Here is a 15,606-nt window from a genome sequence, read left to right as displayed (position 1 = left end):
TCTGAGGGTCAGACTCAACAGTTTTGTCAATCAAGTCCGAATCGGAGCTTGGATGTAATTCTTGAGTTTCGAAATCTTCAAGTGCTTCAGAGATTCCTAGATGAGTACACGCCGTGTGTATGTGATCTTCTAGAGTCTCGCGCGATAAGATGTTGGGACAGATCCCTTCGAGTTTGTTCCTGGGATCAAGTACAGCAGCGATGAGGTATGTGTGCTTTGTGATTGCTTGGTTCCTGTAATCACAAAGCTTATCATACATTGGGTTCATAGCAGCTCGGAGGCCAGGTATCGTGGATGAAGCTTCCATAGCCTGTCATGTGAGTTAGTGATATCAGCACAAAACTTGCATTAGATTCACAAGGTGATATGTCCTTACCGTCTCGAGACGTTTCATCATTTTTCCGTATGCTAGAGCTGCCAGACAGAATGTAGGGTAGTTCAATGCTGAGAGTTCGGATGTGATCCTTTCAAAAGGCTGGAGGAACCGAACAAGATTCTCAAGTAATATCCATTCTGACTCGTTGATGCGGATGTTGATGTATTGTGGATCATTATCAAGCTTGAAGTTGATCACATTCTTCAACCGGACAGCTCGGGCACAGACATGAGAGAGCGAATTCCAGCGAGTCAGACATTCAGTACGAAGACCTAACGGTTTGCCAATTCCGGGGGTTGTAGATGCCAATTCTTGGATGTGATTTGCAAACTGAGGGCTGTTCTTGTACTTGTTTGAGAGGTCAAGAGAGTTGATCAAGAGGCCTAGGGTATATGAGATGTATCATGATTCATAAAGTGGAGGCTCTGTCTATCAAGGGCTAGAGCAGGGCATGCCATACCGGGTGCAGGCCATGGCCTCCGCCATGGTCATAGTTTGGTTGAGACCAAGTAAACAGATTTGACCTCCAATCTTTTTGTGTAAGCAAAGAGCTCAAAGACGAAAGATTGTGGCCACCTATGGAGTCTTGTATACAATCATCATTGGTAGCTTAATTGCCTTGATCATAAGTTTTTCTTTCTTGAAAGCTTCTTGGTTAACATGACCTAATGATTGACTTTCTTTTCCCACTCGGTCATATTTTTATTTAGGTCTTACCTGTTGTTTTTAGATCATCTTTAGATGAAGCAGACTGTTTGATTTGTAGAAGCATTTAATTTTTTTCCATATTTTTTTTACATGTCCATCTTTTGACTTCTTTTTCAATATACATCTCAACATGTTATCTATCTTTTTTCCCATCTCTATCTCTTCAAGACATCTTCTTTTTAACAACATCTTTGAACATTTTCCTTATATGTGTTCAAGTAAAGAGACAACAACATACATAAAGAAGACATTGGACATGGTTGATGCTCAGTAAATGCTCATAATACATTGAGGTGATGATCACATTCCAAATCTGAGATACCAAGACCTTGGGCTTATACCTTGCTTGCATCTTGGAGGTAGCAAGAAATTTTGCGTAGATTTGTTTGGGCAAACGCGTAAAAAAATCTGACCAAGGTGTCCAGATCAAAATTCCCAACAAAAAAGACGTCAACTCATTTGTAGGCAGTAAATTCCCAGTATACGCTGATATATATGAAGTACCCAGATTCAATTGAAAATGACAATCATGTGACCAAATGAACGTTTTTTTAGATATGTCTTGAAGAACGCTTGACGCCACTCGATTTTATCAAATTCCATGTACCTCTGAGCAGGGGATGTCAATCAGGCGAGTCTGAAAGAATCAAGAGCAGTTAGCTGAGAGCAATCAGGCGAGGAGGTCAAGAAATATGACATACTCAATCATTGAGTACAATCTTGGCAATTCCTTCAGGGTCTCAAAACAGTGAATTGATGTCATTGTATCCAATGATGTCCATATGATCTTGTTCTCTTCGCATGAAGATGCCATCAATCAATTCATATCCTTGATCCCTGAAAAATCGATCAAGCGGCCTGATCACAGCCCGTAAGTAAAGACCTTGCGGAACAGGTTCGACCCGATTTTGACATTCTGGAGAACAATACTAATCATCTGCACATTTGAAGATGAAACAGAGACATTCAGGCATGAACCGAACTTGGGCAGCTTCACCCCAAACAAGAAGATAGAGTGCTATCTGACGCATGCGATCGTAAGAGGACATGTTGGGCATAGCCTGTTGCCAGCGCGTTTGAGCAGATTCCAATGACTCGGCAGAGGCTGATTTCAATTTTTTTGCCGGTTTGGTCAACCCGAGGATAGCATGAGATGTCTGGCCGATTGCATCATCGAGATCGAGTTGAGCGGCAAAGTACCATTTACAATAGTTGGCATGTTCACCACCAATGTAATCGGCGTGTAAGGTCACAATAAGGCTTGTGAGCGAGACATGAACAAAGCCCTTGACTGATCAGACAAATCAGATGAGGAAGAGATTTAATCAGCGTCGAGAATCAAGAGAGAAGAAACTCACATCAAGTTGAATCATCAGATGATCGCAAACGTTCCTCATCGAGTCTCTCTGAAATCCAAATTTGTTGGCCAAGTCAATGAACACATCTTCGTCTTAAAAAGTGAGAATGAGTTTCTTGGTGGTATGTAACATACAAGACTTGACTTTGATGGAGTTGGACTCATATGAATATGAAAAAGGAATTATTTGATATTGTGTTGAATTGGTGATTTGGAAAAGCAAGGTTGAAGTAATGATCAGAAGGATCACGGTGGTGGGTGGAGACGTTTGAAGCGAATAAGCGCTGATAAGAATTGCTGTTTAAAAGCGATCAAAAAGCAGACATAAGAGTGTCAAAAGCATATATGTAAGATGTGAAAGTGGACACGCTTAACAACAATCACATGGCTAAGTTGTAAGTGCTTTTGGAATGCATATGGATTCAATAGAATTCACAAATGGCAGCTTTCAGAAAACAATCACGATCGTGTTGGGTTATAAGAGCTGTTGAGGGATGAAAAGCTATGTGACTACTTTCAAAAAGCAATTGATGAGGTGTTCGCTTTGAGAATACTTGAAGCTTTCAAAGCCGCGGTAAAAATAGCTATATGTAGGCCCTTTTGAGGCTAACTTAACAAAGTCCGTCCTCCGCGCGAGACCGACGGAGGAGGGACTTACGACTTATACACACTTCTTCGCGTGATTAGATTTCAAAATCTCACTTTTTCGGCCATTTTTGACTACTTCCACTGTACATCTTCTATGATCAACCCCTCCAAAATTCTGAGTTGGCCAAAACATTTTCGTGCTTCTTGTACATAGTCGATTAAGAACCATCACATCAGTTGGTTATAAAATTTTGAGGCCAGCTGAATTGGAAACTATGTAACGTTTCGGATGCTCATTCAGACCACTGCGGCGAATGTTACATCTTGTTGTCTTGTCCAATACGTTTTGGACAAGCAAGAGAGAGAGAGAGCGACAACAGAGATACTGAAGAGAGAATGGGAGCAACAGAGAGACTGGGTAGATAGACACAAGGAACAACTCTCAAATAAAAAAAAACCTTCAACTCAAAAGGCCCAGCGCGGATTTCACTATTAAGAAGTTGATAGATTTTTTGATTATCTGTTGGTCATGGCGTCTACAGTCATCTCCTCGACACGAAACCTTCGAAGTTCGGATAAGGATCAAGAAACACCTAAAAAGAATCGAAGAGCGATTGAGAACCTTGCACGCGCGCCTGCGAGTTCAGTGCCGAAGCAAACAAGATTAAAAGTTGTGATTCCTGAGGAGATATTGGCTCTTACAGATGATATGTTATCTGATTTGATCAAGGAGAATCATATGAAGAAATATAAAACCGAAGCGAAACCTTTACAAGTCAAAGCCGTCATTGCATTGGTCAGAGGACGCGACACCTTCTTGTTGGCTGGAACGGGTTATGGAAAAACAAGGATTGCGGAGATGGTTCTAGCTCTATTTCCTAAACATTCGAAAGCTTTAGAAATTGTCATAAATCCGCTAGACGCCTTGGGTGATAATCAGGTATGTGGACAGAGTCTTTTAATCGGTTCAAAATTGAATGTTGCCTCTGGTTGTATTTGTAGGTTGCCGAGAAGAAGAATTGGCAAATTAACTCTGTAAACTTGACCAAGGACAAATTCATGGAAGAAGTAGTCTTGGACATTATTGCTGGGGCATACAGTGTAATCTATGTGGTGAGAATTACTCTTTAAGGGTGAAAAGTAACAAGATATCGGGTCCCTGATATACAAATCTGTCTTTTCCGCTCAAAGAGCCCGGAGATCTTTTTGAATAATAAACTGTTTGAAAAGATGTATTTTAGTGAGTGGTTTCAGGATCGCTTGGTTCTCAAAGTAATCGATGAAGCACATATGATTTACTGGTGGGGGATGGTACAAGGAGGACAAGCGAAGCATTCTAATGCCTTCATGCGCCAACAAGATGGAGGTCAATTTCAACCATCGTACGGTGATCTCTTCATTCGTCTGCTAGCTACGAACAAGATTCCACTGCTATTAATGTCAGCAACCTGTGCACCTCGACCTTTTTCCGCCATCCTGAACAACTTAAGCATCCAGGAAAGCGATCTCACGATTCTGAGAGGGGAACTCAGTCGGTCAAACATCAGAATCATTCGCATTCCGATAAAGTACGGGGTTGCACCTGCCTCAGCTCTTGCAACAATCTATGCTAAAAAGGATGTACTCCCTGATGATCAACTCCTCAAGACCCTCATTTATTCTAGTTCAAGAAATGGAGCATACACCATCTTAGAAGCCGTTAACAAATTCCGAGGAACAGCCGGAGAGGAAGACAACCCCGATAGTTCTTTAATCCGAAGATATCATTCTTGCACTGGACAGAAGCAGAAGCTCCGAGATATTGAAGCATACACCCAAGACAAATTTCCAATCATATCTTGTACTAATGCTCTTGGACTAGGTCAGGATTGGCCATCAGTGATGGAAGTGGTGGTCATAGGACGTACAGAAATTGCAGAACTAGCGCAACTGTTTGGAAGATGTGGCCAAGGGAAACATCCAGGTCTTGCTCTTCATTTTGTTGAAAGTAATTGGGTGAAAGGTGCCAATAGTGTTGACGATGTGAACAATAAACGTGAAATGTCAGATGATGTTTTAATGGACTCGTTTGCTTTTACACATATCTGTTTGCGAGTTGCTCTCTCCTTGGGAAATACGTGAGTACGTTGTTTATCATGTCATAAGAGTGACTGAAACTTACATGTGTATCATGATACGGAAACCCAGTATTGGTGTGATTCCCGGCAGCAAGGAGGATCCTCGTGTCTTAACTGAACAGATGCGAGAGTTGAAAGAAGGTTTTCCCTCGTGCAAATGTTCAAACTGCGACTCGGAAGCCGCTGATTATCTTGTCCATAATTTACCAAGATTGTGCAAAGGGAATTATAAGCAAGCGATGGAAGATTTGTTTAATGTTGAAGGTTTCACATATCCGAAAGAAAAAGAAGGCACGAAGGTTTCAGCAGACGATGGCAAAGGAAGTGGTAGTAAGAGTGTAAAAAAAAAGCGAGGAGCACTCTTGGACCCTGCTCTGGAGGAGCTTGCAGATGAGTTGGTTTACATCTTTGATCTTCATTACCAAGATATATTCGGGGAGGACGATTACTGCGAAAGTACAGACTACTTTGGTCTTGATGAAGCCAAAGGAATAGTACAGTCACTTGATAATATTACATGTGCGTCTGATGTTAAAAAATTGATGGGAGGAGATTTACTTGTTGGAGGTGTAGATACAGTGTTTAACTACATATCTGATTGGAAGACTCGAGATATTGGGATGGAATACAAACATCGGAGGAAGCAGATCACATTGGAAATGATAGCAGAAGAAGAAAAACAGTCATCAAAGGAATTAAATAAGACTTCAAACCAGCCAGACCGTGTAATTGTGCCTACACCTGGTATATCAAGACAGAAGAAAACAAGGAGAACATCAGCTCAGGTTCTAGCAGATAACAAGGCAGCAACACTCAAAAAAGAATACAACAAACGTTGCTTGAAGTGGTTGAAAGATAAAGTACCAGAAAACCGACTGGATGAAATGGAATTGGCTTACCAAAAGTGAGTTTTAACCTTCGCTTACCCATTTCACAAACTCTTCATCAAGATCTCCAAAACCATCACGGACTTCATCATCCTGATCTTCATCATTCTCCATTTCGCGACTGTAGTTCGATACAAGAGGCCAGTGGAAGCGTTCAAGGCGACCACGAGAAAAGTCTTCTCGAAGCTTCTTGATACCAAGGCGATGGATGTCTGTGATTGGGCTTTGTTTCTTTGGGCTTAATTTGGGCTTAGTGATTTGCTCGCTTTTCGCCATATTCAAAAAGCGCATCATTGATGATGCAGTTGATTTATTTTTATGTGACTGTCGTGTCAGATTGACACCAGCTCTACCTTTCATTTTATCGACCGATTCTGAAAGCTGTTTATATAGTATAAATTAGTATGATGACGATGTATTTCTCAGTTTAAAATTTACTTACCACTCCAACTGTGAGGGAATACTGTTCTTTGAGACGCTGAATGTCTGTTCCAGGGCCCTGAATAATTTTTGCCAATGCCCGAGTGAGCTGAACATGTGTAAAATGGAACTCGCATCATCAATTATGAACAGATACATACCGCGTGGTTGTAGAAGAACTTCAGCCACCAATTTTTGACCTCCAGATAAAAATCTTTGGCCACAAAGTGACCTGGTCGTCCAGTTGGTGAGATCAGAAGGGAGTGGAGGATAACCTTGGCCAGCGGTTTTGGGAGTACAATCGTGAGTAGCCGAATGAGGCGAGGGAGATATTGTGAATAATGACATAGGCCTTTGATCCCCTGAGTCATGACACTCCACTGCTTCCATACCAGAAGTAATCGTCCAATGTCACCATCTGACATAGCCCGATTGGCCTCCACAATTGTTGCGAAGTCTCGAATCCTAAGTAAAAGACGTTCTCGGTTACCATCCAGTTCTTGGCGTGCTTTGCGGAGGGCTCAGCCAGAAAAGTAGGTGACAAAGACCTTGTCGACCGCATTCTGAAATTCCTCAACGGAGAGATCGATAGGATTTTCAACGGTCTCTGTAGGAAGTCCCAGTATTTCACTAACAATTAATAGATTTGTTGGGCCAAACAAAAATGATCAGAAATCAAATACATATTTCAAAATTGTATTGACCAGACTGGTACATACAAGATACAGTAAGTGATTGTAGCCTCGTGTATTTGTTCAATCAATCGTATCATTGATGTGAAATCTTTTTTTGCTGTAGGTCTATCCTTCTTTGCACCGAGTTCAACTGCTGTCCTCCAAGCTCCCAAATCGGTCTTATCATCTGGATTCCCCCAGTGATGTAATAAAAGCGCTTGAGAAATGTTCCATAGTGTATGACCAGCACCTGGAATCATGACCAGATGCGCAAGACTCTCGTCGGAAAAAGCCGAAGGTTTCCGTTGTCTCTGCAAGCCATGGAAGTTCAGACAAGTTCCCAAATCGCCTTCAATGATCTGAGGGTGTTCTGAGAAATCCTCGGGTGAAAGGCCAGTCTGTTTAATTAGGTCATCGTATAATGAGGCTATTCCATCTGAGCCATTGTCGGAAGAGTCCATCAACTTGAGCATATCGATATCGGGCTTTTCTGGCTTGATTTGGTCAATAACAGCAAGATTCAAGATTTTCATGTCCTTGTACTTCTTGGGCTTGATCATATATCGCAGAAGCACCACAGCCACTTGGTTTTTCAAAGTGGCTACCCAACACTCTTGCTCACCTTTACTACGAAGTAATTCACCCGAATCAACTGGTCGTTCACAGTCATCCTTGAGAATTTTCTGAAGCACAGGAAGAGTACAGAGGCTTGGATCAAGCCCGGTCAGGAGCTCGGGGTTCACAAAGTGAACGTAACCCCAAGTACCATGATATGTCTTGCTAGTAGCATCAATTCTACGACTATGAACACGTTCCATCATGTCAAGATTATCAATACACAGAAAAACCCCGAAAGCCCCAGCAGCTTTAATTTTTTTCTTGATCGTGACCGATTTTGCCTTTGCTAGTGTTAAAATTCCACGAAGCGCTGATTTTTGACATGCACTAAGGCCTATCTGATGTAGATATTGATTGACTCGCTCAGAGACCCCGCACGCTAGTAGCGCAAGTGAATTTTCAACTTGAAGTGCGTTACAACGTCGATTACAACCATAAGCAATCATTTGAATCACTGTCAGCGCAATCTATGATCAAATGACTCGACTTGAAGCATCAGTCAAATGTTAATTACAGGGTGTGTTTTGAAATGAAGACCCTCACCGTCTTGAATCGGTTCTTGATATTTTCAACTCTGTCCTTTGATTTATGATAAACATAATCTCCTACTGTTTGCTGTCTACTCGCAATGGCATGAGATTCATGAGCACCACTATTGCAAGACGTGTCAAAATCACTATCTACATCCGATTCTGAGTCCGATTCAGGGTTTGAGCCTTCATAAATCACGGTTTGGCGTCCGGATCGGTTACGGCTTGCTCTGGAAGAGTTATATTCATGTTCCAACTTGTGCGTGATTAAGCTGTGCAGGAAGCCCATGCCTGCAACCACTGCTGTCTCTCGTTTTATATCTGAATCGTGATCAAAGAGACCAGTGTCGATCTTGTTCGTGTTGATAAACAGACTTTGTGGTGGCGTAGACTGTGATGCTACAATGACTTTGGCCTGAAATCAAGTATGTATCTGATCAGTGATTCATATAGCCGCTCATAGCAAGGTGCGCTTGATTCACACCTTTTTAAGAACCCAGTCATTCCACTTTTGTCGGCATTCTGGCTTTTGATTAACCAGCTCGTCAACTGCGTCTAGAACTTCCTCAGTAGTCTGCCACCCTCTTTTCACAGATCCCCACTGTTTTTTACGTCGGACAATGCTTTCATTGGTAGATCGCAGGTATGCAATAAGGAATTTTTTTGTGTTGGTCTGGTGCTTTGTCATAAATTGACAGATCATTTCAATTGGATCGATTGTATCTACTGACTTCGGTATTTCCGGAACATTAAGCAAAGGATCCAAGACAAAATCGTCCTCTGATTCATCAGAACTGCCCATTGTGTTTGGTTCTTTATGGCGATAGATGAATCTCACAAGAGGGAATTCAATGAAGAAATAAAGCAAATACGATGAGCAGAACGATAATTGGCTGAGGAGCTCCTGCTCCAATCACCGCATGGGTTCGCACAGAGAAAGTCTTTAATAGATTTATCCTTTAAGTCATTCATATGTAAAATTTACTGTAGTCGCAGCAGATGTGAGGTTTGAAATTTCAATTTACAAATTAAGAAGTCCTTTTGAATCTCAAGTTCAGGAGCAGCTCAGAAGTATCTGAGTAGGGCAAAAGATTTGTAGGAAGCTGATCTTTCATTTCGTCTTTTTTCTTCAAAGATTTGTAATGTGTAAGGTGGTGGAAAGGGAGAACGGAGATATTCCCTGCCAACTTCAAATCTAATCACGCGGGTATTTGCGTATAAGCCGCAAGCCCCCCTGCGCAGGCTCCGGGGGACGCAGGCAGTGGGGGGCTTGTGTTAAGCTAGCTTTTGAGGGGTTGTGGAGTGGATTGAGCGCCTACTTTTAGACAGCATCAATGATGATGTTCAAATGCAAAAGCTCGCAAGCTTAACAACAATCACATGGCTGGGGTTTCAGTCCTGTTGGAAAGCATAGGGATTTGGTGCAATGTACGGAATAAGATACGTTAAAATGCTATTTAAAATCATAAGGATCATGGTTGCGGACATTCAAGGCATCTAAAGCAGTAAGATTAGCTTTATTGCTTTTGAAAAGCAAGTGTGAATTGCTATTGAAACACATATAGGTGTCGCTTGGGGACATTTGGATTGGTTGAGCTGAGAAGGAGTGCTTTTCAGAGCGTTTGATAAGCATGCTTTTCAAAGCGTTTGATAAGCAAGCGTTGCCGATTCAATGCCTAGATGTAAAAAATGGCAGCGCAGAAAAAAGTATAAATAGAGAGCCAACGAGTCAGCCAAATTGAGATCACACACCGCATTCCTCGGGTCCCTGTGGTCAAATGACCCTTGGATACCCAGAAGGGGGATGCGTTATCTTAAATCCCTGTAGCAACTCTACCTTAAAGCAAAAATTCTCAGCATAAATGCTGGCAGAATTTTTTTAAGGGGGGTGGCTTAGGGTTTTAAGTTGATTTAATTTAGATTGAATCACTTAACATAATTATGTGCGTATCAGCAAGGAAAGGGTTTGGATTTGCTTAACTGAAGAAAAGAGTTCTCGTTTTTGTTTTTTTCTTTGGCCAAAGTAAATAAATTTTATGAACGATATTGCTACGTTCTTTGGCCCAATGCTTTGGCATCTGATGATCTTCTCCAATTCTTGAGTGCGTGCTTCTCCGTCTTTTGAATGCGATTGACTTCTCATGGTGATGGGGGACCCACCGTAGCTCGTATTTATAGAGGAAGTACATCAGCGGTGATAGAAGAGATCTTTGCGGCCTGTGGAAGTTGAAACGAGGTTGTATCGCAGCAATTGTGCAAGAGAATGGTCTTCCGCAAATTCCAGGAAGCAGGATTTTACAGCCACTGATCATCGCCAAAACCTTGCGCCTGCTCCCCTTGTCCATCGATCCTGGACACGAAATTAAAGGAGGGCAGTTTTCTACCCATGTTTCACCTCAGGCGCTCGGTACGTTTTGTTTTGTGTTTTGATGGTGTAATATCTACCTGTTTTTACAAGAACGCTCAGCATGGCTGTAATATGCGCAACTCTCCGGAGCTTTTGTCATCCCTTGCACTGTAAATAGGAAAGTAAGATCGGCGATCCCAAGACGGCAGTAGCTTTCGGAGCATTTTACGACGTCTTTCTATGGTGATGAGCCTATCACACCATCAGCCTTCTGTATCAGATAGGGGGACCATCGTTCTGGAATCAAAACACATTGGGTGCCTTTGTGAATACCTTTAAGAAAGTCTCGCTGGTGTACTAGATCCTGCCACCTGACCTTCAAGTGGTCTTTTCTGTAGTGCCCGTCGACCTTGATTTACTTGTGTTTGCGGGCCATCGTCAGCTTGAAGACTTCAGGCTCATACCTCTCAGTCCAACCTGTGCAGTGGCACAGTGACCAGGAAGACATCAACATGCTTTCACGCGCGATGCGAGGTTCCGAAGGGCGCTCTAATGGACATCGGGATCAAGATCAAGTTGTGATGAACGAGATACAAAATGCACCGCCTTCATGTGATTCCAAACCTTCCAACGAGCCATCGTCCTTTTGTTTTGAATTTGAGAATCGATCGCCGGCCGAATCACAATCAAGTTCAGTGTTTTCTCATGACCCATGTCTGCAACTCGCACTCCTCTCCCAACCTGCTTCAAAGATGCCGTCCCCACCATTCTCAGATTTATTTGCTCTGCTCTACGACCGCGTCATCTGATTTAAGTGGCCTCCATTCACGGGGTCTTTGAAACCTGTTCCTTTGCACAGATTCAGCCTCAAGCTTAGGAGAAGGGACTCCATCTTTGAGTCACGGTAAACAGGGAGTAAAACCTAGTCCCATGCAGTGGTTTATTCCAATATTCTTTGGATGGGGTAAGTGTTCAATAACACACCTAGTACGACTCCTCACTTTTGTTGGTCTTAGTACCGAAGAGAGATTTCAACTTAAGATATCTTCCTCGGCACACGTAAATCAGAAAACGAATGGACCGAGAAACGATGGATCGAATTTACTGGTAAAAAGAATACCCCTCAGCCCGACAATTCGCACACGAATGAAGAAAAACCCACCGGATATTTGATACCTATACCTTTTGATCGGTATTCTGGTATGGAAAAGGCTATAAAAGAAGAAAGTTACAAAAGGTTCATCATCGAGAGTTGTTATAAGAGTGCAAGCCGATCCAGTACACACGGGCTCAAGTACTGACGCTCAACACATCCAGAAGAGTCTTGACTTTGAAGTAGGTAAGTGGTTACAAACGATTTTATTCTTCTTCTTTGTTAATTCACCTTGACTGAAGTTCTTTTGACTTTCTTACTGCACACCGAAGTTATCGACCAATGTCTTATATGTTTGTTTTTCCTTTGCTAAACTGTGCTAGATTGTTTCAAGATTGATGTTTAATCTTCTCTTTGTGCCAGAAATTAGAATCCCTTAATGTACTTTCAATCAAATTCATGTTTCTTCCAATATTGATGGTGCCGCAATTGAATTGTAGAGCGACTATTACAGACTCAAGTCAGGCTGGGGGCGCGTCTGAAAGAACACGCCAGATGACGCGGAGCGCGCCCAGAAAACTCAGAAAGTATGCAGGCGTGCCCAAAAGTACCATACTGGGTTTGGCTGTTCCCTGGTCAGGGAAAATGCTTGGTTGCATTGAGTCTAAGTAAAATTGTGTCATTGTTTGATTGGTAATGCCAAGATCAAGCATCCAATCAAGTTCAAAGCTGGCAGGAGTCACATCAAGAAGTTATAGGATGAATTGCATCTCCAAATTCCCCAAATTCCCTCAATCCTTGTGGGAAAAAGTTGTTCTGTAACAAAAAAGCGCACCTGACACGCCCAGTGATGCCTAGGGTGGTTGTGGAGCAGAATGCGCGCTGGTGCACCTTTTGAGAAAAGGACACACCCTCAGCCTGAGGCGCAAGATGCCAATGCCAACATCAGACTTCAAGTTGCACATAACATCAAAGGTGGTATAGAATCAAACTTCATTGGAAATACTTTTACACACATAATTACAAATCTGAATAACAAAACAAAGTTATGTTCCCCCCTCTTCTTCATGAGTCAGGTCCAACTCCCATTAATGGGACCTACATACTGCTGATTCCAACGGCATCCATTTCTCAGGTATTCAAGATGTGCTTTGCTCAAATCCAATCCATTTGTCATGCTTTAATTTCCTCCGAACTGTCAGGCCTGCTCCTTGTGCTTTTCAGGTTGTACTTTTGTCAACTCTTTTTGTTGTCATGCCTTTTTGTCAAGCATCAAGGTCAGCATGTCAAGTCTTTTGGCTGCAAAGTTTATGATATTTTGATTGAGAATGTTCTTCTGATGGCATTGGCATTCTTAGGTTCATGTGGTTATCAGGGTGGATGGAAAACAAACATCTGAAAGACCAATCAAGACAACAACAAACACACAAAAGACGTGAAAATTCCTGTTGATGCACGCACATCCTTGGTTAAATTGCCATGTGCATATATCACTGTTATCATGACTCTTTGAAAAGCAATTAACACAGCTGTGCATTCTGTTGCATGCTATTAAATCTGTTTCCTGCGGCTATAGAACAGGTTCACATTACCCCTATTATGAAAATCAATCCTCATCTGAACCTACCAAATTGATTGAATAGCTCCCCTCCTTCTGACATTGACTTCATTTCAACTAAAAATCTCCAATCAAGCTTCTCTTCATCTTTTCAACTAACTATAGCAACACTGTGCATTGCCTGCTCCATTTTTTCTTGTATCTTTTATTCTCCCCCCATTCCCTATCTTTACCAAGTTCTATTGCCCTAGGAAGTTGTTACACGGGTTGGATCTATGCTGCCATAATATTCTTACTTTTGAATTGATTTCCTTTTCTTATATTACCAACTTAATCCAAATGCAGTTTGTTATTCTCTAACTGTCACATCATAATCTGCTCCTCAGGCCAGAGAAATATCTGTCTTCAAGGTCACATATTACATACCTCCAGTCCACAACCTCCTCACAATTCAACTCTTTTTTGAGTCAATCAAGAAGTAGTTGTTAATGGACATTGTAGATTATTATGCAGAAAATGATGGTTTCATTTGCAATGTAAGAGATGAAAAAATTAAGATCAAAGTGCACACATTGCACAGTGCCCGTGAAGGGCGCCCCCAATGTTGTATTACATATGTCCTACACAAAGTTGATTCTGGAACTTTTCCACAAATTTTCCAGAACTGCCCCAGAACACAGATTTGACTGTGTTCTGGACTCCTGGACTTGTGAAAAACAGTACATGTTTGAATGCCCTTTTGCCCAGGGTGCAGAAGCATTCTGGCTTTCTGAAGAATATTCTGGAAATTTTGTGGAAAAGTTCCAGAATCAACTTTGTGTAGTATAATAGAGGGCATAAAAGGTTTTTTGAGGAATGATTGCATTGTGGTAGGAGTCTGTCAATCTTATTTTTGGTTTGTTTACTGTCAGAACTTACACATCTGGCACATGCTTCTACAGCCTTGTTGTTAGTACAGTCTTTTGTGTTTTGAGAGTCACCACATTTTGAGCAATGGGGGTTATTATTGCATGATGTATGAGTATGGTGTAATTCTAGACAGTGAAACACATATTCAGGACTTGTACAAGTGGGCACAGAAAAGATACAACACCCTCAGGGCCAAAAGATCACTACAACACATGTAGTGCAAGAGAGTCTGGCACTGGGTGGGGGGTGACATGTACTTTCTGTGTCTGCTTGTACATATTGTATACTTTTGATACATTTGCATTTATCATACAACCCTCCTGTTTCAATCTTTCTTGCTAAGTCTTTGTCAAACAGGTTAACTATGATAGTGCTGTACATGTTTCTTCTTGGTGTCTTTGGAGTTTTTGAGCCATCAAATAGAGTGAATTGTTTTGTGTGGGATGTTGTTTTGTTCACAGAGTCTGTCTGGAAATTGTTTGCTGGACTTTGATTCCAGAGGCAATGAAATTGAAAAGAACATGGTAGTGTGTTTGAGAAGTTTTGAAGTCCTTCTGGGCTAGTTTGGTCCACCTGTGTTTGTTTTTGAGTAGTTGGTTTTTGATAAGTCTGTTGTCCATACTCATAAGGACATTGCCAAATTTAAGGATGATGTGCTGCAGATTTTTTCACTGGTTGGTCTTTGACACCTGCATTCAAAGAGAGGAGGGCTCTGTTGATGTGACAAACCTTTTCTGTATCAGACATTCCTTTGAATGGCTCTTTTTCAGGTTCTCTGTGGATTATGAGTGCCTTTGAACTGGTTGATTTTGGCATTTTTGGGTGGGGGTTTAGGGGCAGCCCGAGTTGGTGGTTGTTGGTGTAGTCTTGTGTTTGGGGTGGTCCAGGCTTGAGGTTTTGCTGGTAATGTGTGGTTGGTTTTCTGGAGAATTGAGTTTGATTCTCTGATTCTTTCTGCATGGAGATTTAGGGTATACAGATATGGTTCTGGAAATTTTCAGAAGGGTTTTCCCAGAACACCAGAATTTTTTTGGGTATTTTCTGACCTTATGGTGTTCAGAAGCTTCAAATAACCAACACTGTGTGTTTTCCCAAACACCAGTAGGCTCCTGTTGTTCTGGAAGAAGTTGTCTGGAAATTTCCAGAGTGATATTTGTATACTCTATTTCTTGATTTCTTCTTGTAATTCTTTAATTGTTTCTATAACATGGATATCATTGTGATGATGTTTTGAAGTAGTGCCTCATTCAAAATTGTTCCATTCGTAGCGAGTGCGGACAAGATGTCTACCATTGATTCCGGGACTGTTGGTCCTTGCTTTGGCTTAGGATCTTTCGGCGGGGGCGATCCTCGTCATTGCCCTGAGGGCGTTTTGACGGCATGAGGGGATGGTTTTGGGGCTGTCTCCAATGAAAGAATGTAGT

At 41.8% G+C, this 15,606-nt stretch overlaps 5 protein-coding genes across 5 annotated transcripts; 3 read left to right on the top strand and 2 right to left on the bottom strand.

Moving 5' to 3' along the window:
* Positions 1 to 1,214: 1,214 nt before the first annotated feature.
* MELLADRAFT_89089 (uncharacterized protein) lies at positions 1,215 to 1,447 on the top strand (the record flags this gene model as incomplete). Its single annotated transcript, XM_007404681.1, has 2 exons — positions 1,215 to 1,343; positions 1,403 to 1,447. 2 exons carry the CDS (start codon positions 1,215 to 1,217, stop codon positions 1,445 to 1,447), a joined length of 174 nt encoding a protein of 57 aa, XP_007404743.1.
* A 377-nt stretch (positions 1,448 to 1,824) lies between these two features.
* Positions 1,825 to 2,606, bottom strand: MELLADRAFT_89088 (family 48 glycosyltransferase; the record flags this gene model as incomplete). The annotated part of the gene is made up of 4 exons (XM_007404268.1): positions 1,825 to 2,013; positions 2,068 to 2,370; positions 2,443 to 2,534; positions 2,582 to 2,606. The coding sequence occupies 4 exons, from the start codon at positions 2,604 to 2,606 to the stop codon at positions 1,825 to 1,827; spliced, it is 609 nt and encodes a 202-aa protein (XP_007404330.1).
* Positions 2,607 to 3,558: 952 nt separating this feature from the next.
* Positions 3,559 to 6,227, top strand: MELLADRAFT_101787 (uncharacterized protein; the record flags this gene model as incomplete). The annotated part of the gene is made up of 5 exons (XM_007404682.1): positions 3,559 to 3,740; positions 4,577 to 4,773; positions 4,993 to 5,146; positions 5,217 to 6,050; positions 6,161 to 6,227. 5 exons carry the CDS (start codon positions 3,559 to 3,561, stop codon positions 6,225 to 6,227), a joined length of 1,434 nt encoding a protein of 477 aa, XP_007404744.1.
* A 1,404-nt stretch (positions 6,228 to 7,631) lies between these two features.
* MELLADRAFT_101786 (uncharacterized protein) lies at positions 7,632 to 9,077 on the bottom strand (the record flags this gene model as incomplete). The annotated part of the gene is made up of 4 exons (XM_007404267.1): positions 7,632 to 7,678; positions 7,750 to 8,083; positions 8,289 to 8,690; positions 8,760 to 9,077. The coding sequence occupies 4 exons, from the start codon at positions 9,075 to 9,077 to the stop codon at positions 7,632 to 7,634; spliced, it is 1,101 nt and encodes a 366-aa protein (XP_007404329.1).
* Positions 9,078 to 11,134: 2,057 nt separating this feature from the next.
* On the top strand, positions 11,135 to 13,154 carry MELLADRAFT_101785 (uncharacterized protein; the record flags this gene model as incomplete). The annotated part of the gene is made up of 6 exons (XM_007404683.1): positions 11,135 to 11,312; positions 11,482 to 11,586; positions 11,691 to 11,859; positions 12,216 to 12,350; positions 12,986 to 12,992; positions 13,074 to 13,154. The coding sequence occupies 6 exons, from the start codon at positions 11,135 to 11,137 to the stop codon at positions 13,152 to 13,154; spliced, it is 675 nt and encodes a 224-aa protein (XP_007404745.1).
* Positions 13,155 to 15,606: the final 2,452 nt, after the last annotated feature.

Source organism: Melampsora larici-populina, assembly GCF_000204055.1.
Source record: "Melampsora larici-populina 98AG31 unplaced genomic scaffold MELLAscaffold_2, whole genome shotgun sequence".
Taxonomy (NCBI): Eukaryota; Fungi; Basidiomycota; class Pucciniomycetes; order Pucciniales; family Melampsoraceae; genus Melampsora; species Melampsora laricis-populina.
This window is presented reverse-complemented; position numbering and strand designations above follow the sequence as displayed.